This window comes from Typopeltis vanoorti, chromosome 22 (genome assembly GCF_054136105.1).
Source record: "Typopeltis vanoorti isolate ZY-2024b chromosome 22, IOZ_Tvanoo_1.0, whole genome shotgun sequence".
NCBI lineage: Eukaryota > Metazoa > Arthropoda > Arachnida > Uropygi > Thelyphonidae > Typopeltis > Typopeltis vanoorti.
The window spans coordinates 32031726-32046383 of record NC_143570.1 but is presented as its reverse complement, the minus strand read 5'-3'; the positions used below and the strand labels follow the sequence as shown (position 1 = coordinate 32046383).

The window sequence follows — 14658 nt, the reverse complement described above, 5'->3', positions numbered from 1 at the left end:
CCTTGAAGTTTTCAGTGATATAACGATGTGAACTTCAGTAATGCCAAAACAGAGTTGTGCTCTAATGAAACAGAAATCTCACTTCACACACACACCCCCCCCAATCTTTGATAATACCCAGATCTCCAAATAAGATATTCACACACACACAAGGGGGGAAGGTCTGGAAAGTTCTGATAAACACCTAGAACAAGAATTTATTTTGTCTTTTTATATATCCTAAAAGAAAAGAAATTGTTACAATTAGATAAAACATAAGGGTTAGTGTTTTAAGATATGTTTTTTCTTGTGGTTATATCAGTTGCTTTAATATCAATTTTGTTCTAGGTGTTTATCAGAACTTTCCAGACTCCCCTTGTATATACACACACATATATTGTATTTTTAATTTTTCTATATTTCTTTTCATTTTCATGTGGTGCACCAAAAACCTTAAAAGAATGCTTGATGTTAACCAGAAGAGGTAAATTTACTTAATTGATAATCTCTCTCTCTCTCTCATCAATTCTAGACCATTCCAACCTTCTTCTCAGAGATGTTCTGTTTCTGCTTTGTATCTCTGCTAGATATTTTCAAAGGCAGTGTCAGTAAGCGGTAACCAGTATTGGTAAACATCCACTTACTGCCCAAATTTCAACTACTGAACCAATTTCTCTCCTTCCTCTTTCACTGTTTTTTGAACAGTTTCCATCATGCTGTCTTCATTAAAAGAGTACAGCCACTGGCTGTTTAAGAAAAGCATCAACATTTAAATTTTGTGATTAACAACTTAAAATTGATTTGAACACTGCTTTCTATACTGCTAGCTTGATTTTTTAGCTGATCTCTCTCTTTTCTTTTTCTCCATTATGGTTTTATTATGAATTTTTCTTTACTATTAATGATAATGATAATTTAGTAAAGAATTCAATATGATTTGAAACCCCAATGTGGTATGGTGCTTGGGAAAGTCTTGAGGAAAGAGACGATTTTTGTCATCCAGTGCAAGCTAACCATCTTACTGAAAGCCTCAAGTGGTATGAAAAATAGCATGTTTGGCCTTGAGAATAGGGTCCTGGGGATATCTAATAAATAGCCAACCTAACAGTACAATTGTGTTATCTTTTAGTGCCACTAAAGATTAACAAACAGTAGTACAATTGTAAACTATACTTTACAATTTCATAAGGAAAACAATAACGTTTTCCTTGGTAGCAAAGTATATTGTGACTCAAATAAAAGTTATATAAAATAAATGTTAAGAAATAAAAAGATTTTTAATTAGACACTATACGATAATTACGGAGATAAATAAAATACAATTACAGTCATGAAATATCAAAATGATTAGGATGTGCATGTTTTTATATATATATATATATATATATAATGTGAATAATGGTTAGTCTGTCAATATAAGCCCGATGGAAACACCCATTGTTGTATTAGTAATAATAATCTGCTGTATGAAAATACTTCTGGGTTGCATATACAGTAATCCCTCAATTACCCAAACCTTGGTGGAAAATCAATCTGCTGGTCAGATAACTAAAGGATTGGTCAGCAGAAGGTATTGTTGTATGGTGCAATACCATCTGTGAGATGACATACTAATCCATTCAAGGAACAATTACAGGTTTGGTTGAATGATGGACAGATATAGAGAGGGGTTATTGTATTTCCAAATTAAATAGATTTCACTGTATATGAATTATAAACATGGAAACATTACAAACGTTATACCTCAACAATCTAAATCTTCCAGGGCAATTAATTCTATCACAAGGAAAGTCATCTTCCTTACTGCTTCCTGCTGAACGATAACAAGCAGGACGAGGGCAGTTTTCACAGTCACATTTATATATCTGAAAAAGAATTGTTTTATAAGTGAGGCTCATCACAGTTGATAAGCATCATCATCATACTACTGTTTCAAAGAAAAATTTTATTTTCTATGTAAAATAACATTTTTAGGTACATTTCACAAAATGCACAGGCAACTACTATAACCCTTTTGCCATCTTTTCATACAAAAGCTATTTTGTATGAAGATGTAACAGGAAGATATCTAGGTGGTTCAATATTTTTATTTCAGTCTCCCACCAAAAGGTATATATAACATGATGGTACTGTGTGTTGAAGTGATTAGAGAGAAGAAAGGAATTTCTTTCTTCTCTCTAATCTAAAGAGGGGGTTGTATTCATTTGGGAAAGTGGTATGGGGAAGCTTTCAAAGGACAGAGGCATATGGAATAAAGGATGGGTTTGGAGCTGAACAGTATAAATAGATTGAACATCAGCTCCCAGTGTTTGGACATGATCATAGGAAAATGGTGGTGGAAGCCAGTTCAGTGGAGCAGTATCCATGGAAATATCTCTAGAAAAGACATAATGCAGAAAAAGGGTATCTATGGGAATGAATGAAGGAATTCTGAGGGAAGTTTTGGTGCACTAATAATGTGAAAACAATATTCTAATGTTGGACAAATTTGGGATTTATGACGTGCTAAGAGTTGTGCAGCATTGTTTAAAAAAAAAAAAAAAAAAATTCTGGAGGCTTAAGAACTTATGGACATGATATATTTATTTATATCAGGATAGATCAGATATGAAAGTAAACACAAAGAAGAGAAACTGACATGGACTTTCTTCCAGGAAATAAAGACTCGTGGTCACTTTTGATGTAGAAAAAGAATAGTAGAATCCATATTTGTGATCATTAATTAACCTGATCTCTTGGTAAGAGAAGAAGCTGGTCATTGACCACTTTTGAGAGTGAGGTGAGGGCAATGGGATGATAGTAGCATTAAAATTCCCTAAATTATGTGTTTTGATGTTGAGAATGACTGCCACTGTTGATCATTGGCCCATAGAAGATTTGAAGTTTTGAGTCATCTGAACACTACAAGGTTTTGTAAATGAAAAAGAGGAATAGAGCATAGTATCATCAGTGAAGACACAAATACAACTGGATGTTAGTGAAAAATCATTGGTCTAGGAGGATGAATGTAGATAAAAGAAGAGCCTTGGGGTATTCTGGAAATGATGGGAAAATCAGATGAGAGGGAACCATTCACTATGATATGCAGCTATTGACCAGCGAGGATGGTAGCAATCCACTCACAAAGGATAGGAGGGAAACCATAAGATGGCTACTTGGTAAGAAGGCTGCAATGTCAGACTCAATCAATGCCTTAGAAAGATTTGGAGAAACTTGTGGGCACTCTTGATGTAGAACAAGAATAGTGCAATCCATATTTATGATCACTAATTAGCCAGATCTGTCTCTAGGTAAGTGAAGAAACTGGTTGTTGATGACCACTTTTGAGAGCAAAGCGAGAGCAATGGGATGGTTTGATGATACAAGGCTGAGATTAGCTGAAAGAAAACAATCTGTAGATAAAGAAACATGAAGAATGTTATGGTCAGAGAGTCAAGAGGAGAACTACCATCAATGACATATGTAGAAGGAAGCAGGTTAAGAAAAGGTCCACAGTTAGGAGAATGAGGAGGATTATCTCATTCTGGTAGGTAGGTGAATAATTTGTATTAGATCATTATACTGAGCAAATAATTCACCATCTCTTCCAGTTGGTTTGTGAAGTTAGAGAAGAGAAACCATCACAAATAAAAAAAAAAAAAAAAAAAAAAAAAAAAAAAAATCAGCTAACGCCTTTTTTTTTTTCCCGTATATACGGGAGTAGGCGAGGCCATTTAGCCCTATCTAACTTTTGGAGACTGAGTGGGCAGTTCAATCTCCACTGGTACCCAATCAGAGACAGATGGCCCAAGCCTATCACTAATTAAGCGGTACGCAGTGAAGAGAGACGGCTCAAATGTGCCGCCATCTCGTGGTGACTAACCCTAACACAATATATTTAATGTCTGAAATAATGTGGGTTCTACGGTCGATTTTCTTGAGTTTACAGGACGAAAAACCCGAGTTTCCGGGAGGAAAAACCTGCTTGCCCGTGCCAGAGATCGACTAACTCGGGAACCGGTCGAAAAAAGGCTTAGAAAAATTTCCTCTAGTCGCCGACTAGACTCGAAACCAAGACTTCCTTCGTGCGGCCTAGAGCGATGGTGTGCAAACGCCACATCCACTGAGCTACACAGACATTTAAATCTCCAAAAGAAGATTATTTATTAGTAATTAGACTATATATGATCAACTTTCAGCCATATAATCAAATGGGGAAATATAGTCATCAGAATTAGGAGAGAAGTAGAGACACTACATGAAGGCAACAAAATCTTGAGCTAAAACTAATTGTATAAAGGAGATTCCAGGTCTAATAATCTTTGGTATGGGATATCAGACCTGATCGGATTTGAATGTAAGGATAGTGCACATTTAGTTGTTTTGTTGGAGTTTAGGGAGATATAATTTTATTGTTTTTTTTTCAATTTTTCATTGTATTTTTGATATTTTTTGTTGGATTTTGTGAGCACTTTTTTTTTTTTTTATTTAACTGCAGTGACAATATTATTTTTGTATGGTTTTCATTTTTCATGGTTGTGGAATACTGGGAAAACTTATAAAGGAGCAAGAAGTACAGGTGGAAGACTTGCAGACATGACTGACCCATCCCGCAGGGAATGACTCCAGTCCAAACAGGGCACTCACAATGTCCCTGAAAGCTGCTATACTTGGACTCCCTCCAGAGTAAGTAGCATGATTATTTGCCAGCTGATCAAGAAGCTCCAGAAGTATTACCAAGGTTTGGCCCTTTGTATTATCTGGCAGCCGGCCTGTTGAAACCACTTTATTATTGTGTGCTCAAATGGAGGAAGTTCTCCCTAGCTGACTAATTACAGTGTAAATTACATGATTACATGACTAACTACATGACCAGCAAAACACTACCTGCTCTCCATGTAAGAAAAAAGGAGGGAACAGAAACCCCGCTTACTCTAGAGAAAAAACAAATTAGATCATTTACACTGATAAAATTATTTGAACTGATATTAATAATTCGATCTTGGCTGGATAGAATATAATGAAATTTGATAATTAAAAATAAATAGATAAGATATCTATTAAAATACGACAAGGGTTTCTGACCTAATGGCTAATCCACACCTTCTCGTGGCATCCTGTTGGGTATCTACCTAGATACTGAACGGACGAGAATGGAATGGCAATTTGGGATTTAGCCGACCAAATTGTATTCTTATTGGCTTAAACCAAAATACAAAATGATGGCACAACATGGCAAAATTTCATGCCAGCTGGGCGTCTCCAAATTAAACAAGGCCCCCGTTGTTTTTGCCAGGGAACCAGGGCGAACAGCGAAAAGTCAGCTCCTGGAACAAATCTGAAAACACACCCCAACTCAACATCACCAGAGTTAAAGATCGATGCTATCAACATAAGAAGCCTAAATGGCAAAGAAATGAAGCTAGCTGAGGAATTAGATAAGTACCAGATCGACATAATAGGGATGACTGAAACAAAAAACACAAAAACTGGTGAGATCTTTCTGAGCAATAAATACAAAATGTTATATTTAGGCAATGACAATCAAGGCAAAGAAGGAGTAGCCATAGTATTCAACACTAAATACGAGGCTAATCTTCTTGAATGGCAGGCAGTCTCAAGTAGAGTGATTTGGGAAAATACGAGAATGAAGAACTGGACAATGAGACTTATTTGTAGCTATGGTCCCACAGAAGGCTCTACTAAGGTAGAAGTGGAAGAATTTTTTGAGGCTCTAGAGAAAGCTACTGACACAATGAAAAAGGAAAAGTTGGTCCTTGTTGTGGATCTAAATAGCAGAGTAGGAAGTGATTGTCAGACATACAAAAATATTTTGGGAAAATTTGAAGAAAAGAGCAAAACTAATAATAATGGCAAATACCTGTTGGATTTCTGCTCAGGACATGGACTGGTCATTACTAACACCATGTTCCAACATAAAAATGTGCACAAATTCACATGGAGATAAAATGCAAGGAATAAGAAAAGTCTCATTGACTATATTATTGTTGATAGTAATGTTTTCTCCCTGGTGCAGGACACCAGAGTATACAGAGGATTTGAAATTGGAAGTGATCACTATTTCGTCTTGAGCAGGATAAAATTGAATTTCATATCGAAAAGAATAACATATAAAGTTTTAAAGCGAATAAAAGTTGAGCAGCTCTCAGATGTGAACTGTAGACTAAAATACACAAAGATTATTGAAGAAAAAATGAAAGAGTTTGAGAACAGGAACCAAACCTTGGAGATTTGGTTCTTGTTCTCAAAGACCTTAAAGAAAAAAACCCTGATTGATTCAGCCAGAGAGGCATGTGGTGAGGTTGTCTGCAAGGATAGAAAAATCAGAACTCCATGGTGGAGACACCAGTAGTAAAAGAGGCAGTGAAGAAAAAGAAGGAAGCATATCAAAAGTTCCTGGCAAATAAATCAGCTTCTGCTCTTAGAGAATACAGAGACAAATGTAAGAAAACTAAACACTGTGTAAAACTAGCTAAACAAAAGTCATGGGAGGAATTTATCAAGAACATAGAAAATAAATATCAAGAAGGTGGCAAAATATTCTGGAGGTTTGAAGAAGCTCAGAAATGAAGGAAAGAGTGCTGTAAAAGGAATTAGAGATGATAAATGTGACATGAAAAAAGCAGAAAAAGATATCCTTGAAGTATGGAGTAATTACTTCGAAAAATTGCTAAATGAAACAAGCAGTGATAGCACAGTGGTAAAAAAACACTCAACAGGCATACAGTCAGAAATACATATCCATACTTGAAGTAGAAAAAGCCACCAAAGGCTTGAAATGTGGAAAGGCAGGAGTAGATGATGATATTGACCAGAAATGCTGAAGTATGGTGGTATAAGAGTCTTACAGTGGCTGCATTGCATATTTCAGAAGGCCTGGACAGAGGCTTTTGATTGGAGTAGAGCTCTTATAGTACCCATATATAAAAAGGGAAATAAAAGTGAATGTGAGAATTACAGAGGTATTTCCCTACTGAGTGTTCCTGGTATGGAACACTCATGTAAACAAATATGCTAGTATACTTGAGAAATGGTTGAGAAGAATTGTGGAAAAAAAGGTTGAAGAACCAGCTGGATTCAGGCCAAATAGAGGCTGTCAGGGTCAGATCTTCACTTTACGACAAATAGTCAAGAAATCATGGGAATATAACAAAGATCTGTATTTAAGTTTTGTTGATCTGGAAAAGGCATATGACAAGGTGCCAAGAGAGAAGCTATTCAATACGCTACAGTTATATGGTGTCAATGGGGCATTATATCAAGCAATACTTAGTCTTTATTTGAGTTGTAAGTCAGCAGTTAGAATTGAGGACGTACAGGAAGATGGTTTAATATTAAATCTGGTGTGAGACAAGGATGTACATTATCCTCTCTGTTATTCATTATCTATATCGATCATATTATGAAGGAAAGTGGTATTAAATCTGATATCAAAATTGGAGATGTTAAGGTCAGCTCTTTGCTTTATGCAGACAATATTATACTTCTAAATAAATTCGCTACAAGTCTGCAAGATTCCCTGAGTAAATTGAAAAACTGTTGTAATAGATATGATATGAAGGTCAGCAATAAAAAGACAAAGACAATGAAAACAGGTAGAATCATTGAAAATGTCAACTGCATTGTGAATGGAGAACCTGTGTAACAAGTAAGACATTTCAGCTACTTAGGCATGATATTTAGTGAAGATGGTAAATTAAATATGGAAATAGACAACAGAATCAAGCTGGTATGGTAGGAAGTCAATTGAATAAATTCATATGAAATAAGAGAGAAATTAGTCAGAACACTAAATTAGCTATATACAAGACAGTGTTCAAACCAATTTTAACTTATGGATCTGAGAGCTGGGTCAGAAGTAAAGCACTTAACCAAAGACTAGAGACTGCAGATATGAGAGTACTGAGAAAGATTAGAGGCATGAACAGATGGCATCAATGGCAATATCATATTAAAAATGAGGATATTAGGAAAGAACTTGACATTGTCAGCATCCAGGAATGCTTTAGCACAGCTAATCTCAGGTGGTATGGTCACTTAAACAGAATGGGCAAGGAAAGAGAGATAAAACAAGTGTTCTCTGCCAGGTTGTCAGGAAAACGACCCAGAGGAAAACCAAGATATAGGTGGATTGATACGGTACAAAGTGCCTGAGATGATAGAAATATAAGATCTGATAATGTTGGAGTCTTGACTAGTAACAAACTGATATGGAGGAAAATTGTAGATTGGAAGTTAGTAATGATGTAAATTTTTCATGTAGTACTATCATATCCTGTACACCCCTTGAGGATACATGGCAGGAATTTGATGATGATTAAAATTTCCTGAATCATTTCAGTTTTTAGTTTTAATCATACCATTTGCAGTAGCAAAATTAGGAAAAACTATGTCATAAATACCATGATAACTCTTTCAAATAACAAGAGAAATAATGGCAATCAAAATTTCGACTCTGAATAACTTCAAACTGAGTTGAATATAAACTATAAGAGACTAAGCAATACTAATGTTAATTAAACGTGTAATGCTGTTAAGAAAGCACATTTTATGCTATAACTGGATTTCTTTTATTGGCAAAATAATCTGAAATTATAAAATTATAATAATTCCTCACAATATAATTTACAAAATTTGAATTTAGGATCACTATTAAAATTTGTCATTTCAATAGGTCACCACTCAAAAAATGTTACATACACCCAAATGAGCTCTTGGTTCAGATGTTGCAATATGTCACTATACATTCTTGTATAGTGACATATTGTGACATGTTATGATGAAATGCTGCATTAAAATGCAGCATTTCATGTAGCAGAATACAATGATTTTCTTATAAATAATACAAGACTTGAAATAATAAAGAAAGTAGTATCGGTTCTTCAATCTCCACTGAACTGACTTTATTCATAAACTAATTCCACCAAAAACAGAAGTCATGGATGGCAAATTACAACTGGAAAATATCAACCAAGCAGTGGTCTTAATGTACTCAGAAATATACCAGTAAAAACTGTTTTTTTAAGTACTTGCTTGTGCAAAAACAAGATTACTGAAGATGCCACAATGAAAATATGGTGAATACATTACCTCAATATTAAATAAATTATTACAATGGAATATTTAAATGATAACATAACCTCTTTAACATGCATACCAAAAGGATGGATGGCAGTCTGATGTGTGTTTGTGTGTGTGATGCAGAACTTCCCAATGTAGAGAAAAGAGACTAGTCCATGTAGGATGATCTTGAAGGGACTTTATTTTTAGGGCATAATTAAGAGACAAATGTTTTTGTCTAAGTGATAGAGGGGAGGAGTTCATTTGATTCAACATTCCTGATGATTGATAGGGTCTAACCCCCAGAGCATGATTTCCCTTGCTGAATTGTAAGCCTGCGATCCATAATCAAGCTTTGAATATACAAGTGCATCATAAGTGCAGCTCAAGGAGACATCAATCAGCATCCCATTCAGTACAGGAGAGAGTGCAGAGGATATTTAATTCTTTTTTCCCGAAAGATGACAAATGTGTGTAAAGAATGTTAACTTGCTGTCAAAGGCGAGTCCCAGAAACTTAAACTCTGGTGCTACTGTGGATAACAGTTTGTCCCATTCTTAACTGGGGATCGGGGTGGAGAGTGCGTTTTCAACATAAGTGTACACAGAGTTTTTTCTGCAGAAAACTTGAACCCACAATAAAGAGCCTAAAGAGACATGATCGATTGCTTGTTAAAGTTGCTTTTCAGTTCAAGAAGTGACAGAAAATTGTGAAGTCGTCAACATAAAGGCAATCGCCTATTGTGAGAGGAAGCTGTTCAGTAATTGAGTTCACTCTGATGGCGAAGAAGGTCACACTTTTAAGAGAGAGAGCCTTGAGGAACTCTCTCTCTCTCTTCTTGATGACATGGCCAAGATAACATGCTTCCCACTCAGACTTGGAGGACTCAGCTGGATAGCAAGTTCTTAATAAAAACAGGAAGGTGTCTCCTAGACCAAAATTAAACAAGTGTTTGAATATGCAATATCTCCAGGCTGTGTCATAAGTTTCTTCCATGTCGAAGAACACTGAAATTACATGCTCTCATTTCAGGAAAGCATCTCTTATACAAAAACATGTATAATGGATCAGATGGTCCAAGGTCGATTTGTGTCTGCAAAAGCCACATTTATATGTTGGAAAGAAGTTGACCATTTTTTCCAAGACATTACAAAGACAGCTAGTAAGAGGCAAGTGGACAATAATTATTGGCCTATGCTGGATCCTTGCCAGATTTTGGGATAACAATGACTACTGACTTACGTCAAGAGTCCAGAAACTCATCCTCTGTAAATATTCTATTGTATAGTAAGAGAAGGAGATCCACAGAAGATGAAGGAGGTGTTTAATAATCTCATAATGGATATTATTAGGGCCTACTGCACTAGGGTGAGAGAGGATAAACACTGTTTTGAGTTCCTCTAATAAAAGGCTGATTGTACAAGCTATATCCCCTTAGTACAAAAGCCTAGCCACTGTTTCTCTTGTTGCTCTTTCAAAATTAGAAAATGAAAGGGATCTGAAACTGTTACTGAGATTCTGGCCAAGTTTTCTCCCAAAGTGTATGCAATAGCTTTGGGATCAGCAACAACGAATTCATTATATTCAAAGATAGACAATCAGCATGTTCTGTATCTACCTTTCATCTTCCAGATTTTAACTCATACAATTTTTGTACTGGTTGTTTGATTAATCAATGATGTAAATTGGATTCAGGACAGTTTTTGACTGATGTCTCACATAACATGCTTCAGCCCAAGCATATTTTAATTCTATTACGTTTGTTGTGGTGGGTTATCTGCAAAATATAGCACATGATCCTTTTTTGGCTGCTTGGCATTCTGGGTTCCACCAAGGCTTTGAACAGAATGGAAATTGGGATGACGTGTGTAAATACTGGTTGTTTGATTACTGCATGGACAATACAATGTGTTACATACTTCACTACTTCCGAGTGAAGGTGTTTGGGCTGACTGCATCAGTATTAAATTTTGCAAGTTGGGAAAATGTACTTCCTATGAAAATGTGCTAATAATGGGAAAACTATCACTTCCATATATGTTTTCTTCAACATCCCACGAGCAGCAGGAAAATGGCAGGGGAACAGATATTAAGATCAATCACAGAATAAGAGCAGGTAGGCATAAGGAAGAAGGTATATGCTCAGTTATTAATAAGGGAGAGGTCATGGTTGTCAAGCATTCATTCAATAATACAGTCTTGTCTATTCGTGTTGGTACTATCCTATAAAGTGTTATGTCCATTAAAGTCACCCATTAAGAGTATGGCTGAGGCAATTGCAATACGAGAATATCACATTGTTTCATTTACATCATAATCAGGTATGGACAACCGTCGTCCATCTCTTCCTCCAGAAAAATATCCAATACATCTTCAGATGTGTCAGGATCAGTGGGTAAGTTCAAGTTACTTTCAATGGAATATAAATCAGGTAAATATATTGAGCATACTGCGATAAGAAACCCCACAGATAGGAAAATCACAACTGCTTCCAATGCAGTATTAAGATGGACATGATGGAAAGGAGTAGGATTGCCCATGAGGAGAGCTACTCAAACCTGAGCAGAACCATCTCCATGTCCTTGCATACAAGAGTGATATTCCTGAAGGTAGGCTCCTCACTGGTTTTTAAATGTTTCCTGCAGACAGAAACAAAAAAGGTTGATATTGTTTAAGATTTGTAGAGATAAAATATATACAAGTATATGCATTAAAAAAAACTTTACAGCCACTCAAATACCAAGCAATATTTTAAAATATGAAATTATCATACCTTTGCATTTGCATAGCCAAGTTTGATTGTAATATTTCTTTCTAATTCATTCTTAAATCTGACAGTCTATAAATAAGACAGGTATTAGTTATACAGTATATTAACAAGCAGTTCACTGCAAATTTTAAATTCATAACATATCCATAACATTTAAAAATATAATATACTGATTATTACACACTACAATATACATACACTACAGTAAACATAACTATCATGTAATGATGTGATATCATTAACTATGGAAACGTCCCATATGAGCAAAACAATTTTAAGCTCATTATTACAAATAGAAGTGAAATGAACTTCTTAACAAATGACATCACAATCAGTAAACAAAGGAAATGGCATGAACAGAACAAAATATACCTCATGATCATTTTTGACTGCTTATAACTCTGGGTTGGAAATGTACACAAGATTGGCAGCAACCGAACATAAAAGATGCAAAACAACAAAATGAAAAAGTGCAAATGCAAACAATAATGAGAAGCAATAAGAGAGAAGTAGAAGAGTATGAAATATAAAAATGAAAATGCAGAATTGATGTTTACATTTTTTGAAATGCTATATTAGCTTAATTATGACATCTATTACAAAAAACCTTTCAAACACAAAATGTGCTGTCACCCACCCAAGCAAATGTCATAAATTTCAATTAAATTTTAATTGTGTAATATTTCTTTTTAATTTGTTCTAAGAGAACAGTATCAATTTATGCTAACAGACCAGCACTGGATCTCTATCCAATTAAGAAGTGGATTTGTCCCACACCAGCTCTGAAATCACTCAAGTGACTAATATAGAATAATTTAATGTTCACCACTTGTGTTCATTCCCTCTTTACAATTATGAAGATGACTGACTGCTGAAATTTTCAGGCTATTTTTTATTTTAATGGTAACAGATTGAGCCTATTTAGTTTATTATTTCAGGCAAATGTCATTAATCTGCCTAGTCTCAGGCATAAGTTAGACCCTGCATTAAGAGGCAGGTCTATTAAGTGGAATTGAGTATAAAAGGTATAACATTTTTAAGGACAAACAAGACAGGTACAGAGGGAGGGGAGGATATGCTGCTACTCATATCATTTGATATCATTAGCAGCATATCCTACCCAGCAGTTAGGGTAGAAAGCTATAATTGCAATATTAGTAAAAAAAAAAAAAAAATTGGGGTTTGGAGATATCTGCTGAGAGGTGGAGTCTAACAAGTTAAATACATAGTGGAGTGACCGAAGGGATCAGTTGCTGGCCATGATGAAATGCAGCACCAAATTAACCTGATGGATGTCAAACAAGTAATCACCATGGGTGACTTCAATAATCTAAAGTATTTATTGGGTACCTGTGAAATCTCATGAGAAGAATGAAGCTGAATTTATTGAGCTGTTGTGAGTCAACTTCCATAAGCATGTGACAGACAGAACTCGAGGTTGAAGAGTGCTAGACCTGATTATAGTCTCAGAGGGGGGTTTCAATTAGAGACATGACTGTTCTGCATCCAGCTGACAATAGTGAACATGCTGTACTAACCTATGAAGTGGCTAATTACATGGTGTTCCATTAAGAATAGGACATCCATGCTGAACAACAAAGCAGGAAATTATGACCAAGTAAGGAGAATACATGGACTAGTCCTATACTGACAGTGCAGAGAAAGCATGAAAAAAATAATTAAATGATGCATTATCAGAATATGTCCCTAAAGATCGAAGAATAAATAGAGTAGGAGTGAAATGGATGTTCAATCTTATTAAACAAGACATTCTTAAGTAAAAGAATTATGTGAAAGGAATGCCACATGCATAAGGGATGTCAGTTATGAAAATTATAAGGAGCAGGCCAGAAGAGTTACGACTGCTGTATGGAAAGCTAAGTCTGAGAATGAAAAGAAATAGGCCCTGCAAGCTAAAGGAAGAACAAATGTAAAAGAATAACTCTGCTGAATGCAGATATTATATGGGTGGCAGATGCAGAAAAGAATATCAGATAATGCCTATTTTGCTAAGAGTTAACAAGCTGGTGTATGGAACATACACCTGAGTTTCTTCCACTGGGGGAAGAAACTCAGGTGTATAAAGAGGTACTGAAGCTGTTATATAAACTAAATAAGAATTCAGCAATAGGAGGTGATGGAATACCATCACAGATGCAAAAAAGAGTTCAGCTGAGCTGGCTGTTCCTTTGTCTTGTCTGTATAATTTGGATCTCAGGACAGAGTATATTCCACAGGAGTGGAAACAATATATGATAATCTTCATTGTACAAAAGTGGTGCAAAGATGAATTTATCTAGAGTGGTAGTGAAGATCCAGGAAAAGATGATAAAAGCTCTCATGAAGAAATAGGTTGACAGAGAATCTATATACTTTGCCATGAACAGCATAGGTTTGCTCGAGGAAGGAATGTTGAGGAATTCCTCTCATATTTTACAATAATGTTATGGCTGAACTGAATAAAATGAAATAAAAGGAAATGATATAAGAAAAGCTGTTATATAAACTGGAGAATACAGGATTAGAATATAAACTATCGACTTGGATAAGATGGCTGACATCAGTCAGCCATCTTATCCAAGTATATTTTATCTGATGTATATCAAAAAGTGGTGCATGGGGACCTTCAAGATTTAAGGTGACCATTGGTGTACCCGAGAGATCAGGTCTTGACTTACTGTTATTTAATCTCTATATTAATGACACCAGAAAGGAAATGACAAGAGGCATACAACTGCTTGTTGATGATGCAAAGATAGACAGGATAAAATGAACACTTCAAATATCAGGAATTCATTTTGCCTTTTTTACGAGACCTTGATGTCTGCTGAGTGGGGAATGGATGAGAG

General features: G+C 35.5%; 1 protein-coding gene across 1 annotated transcript in view; it reads right to left on the bottom strand.

Annotated features, from left to right (window-relative positions):
- The window catches only part of eIF2gamma (eukaryotic translation initiation factor 2 subunit gamma), a 183349-nt gene that overhangs the window by 140450 nt on the left and 28241 nt on the right, over positions 1-14658 (bottom strand). Inside the window, exons 4-5 of the mRNA XM_090412319.1 lie at positions 11813-11878; positions 1723-1844 (exon numbers count right to left, since the gene is read on the bottom strand). Coding sequence (XP_090268445.1) covers positions 1723-1844; positions 11813-11878 — 188 coding nt within the window. The remainder of the gene's footprint in view (positions 1-1722; positions 1845-11812; positions 11879-14658) is intronic.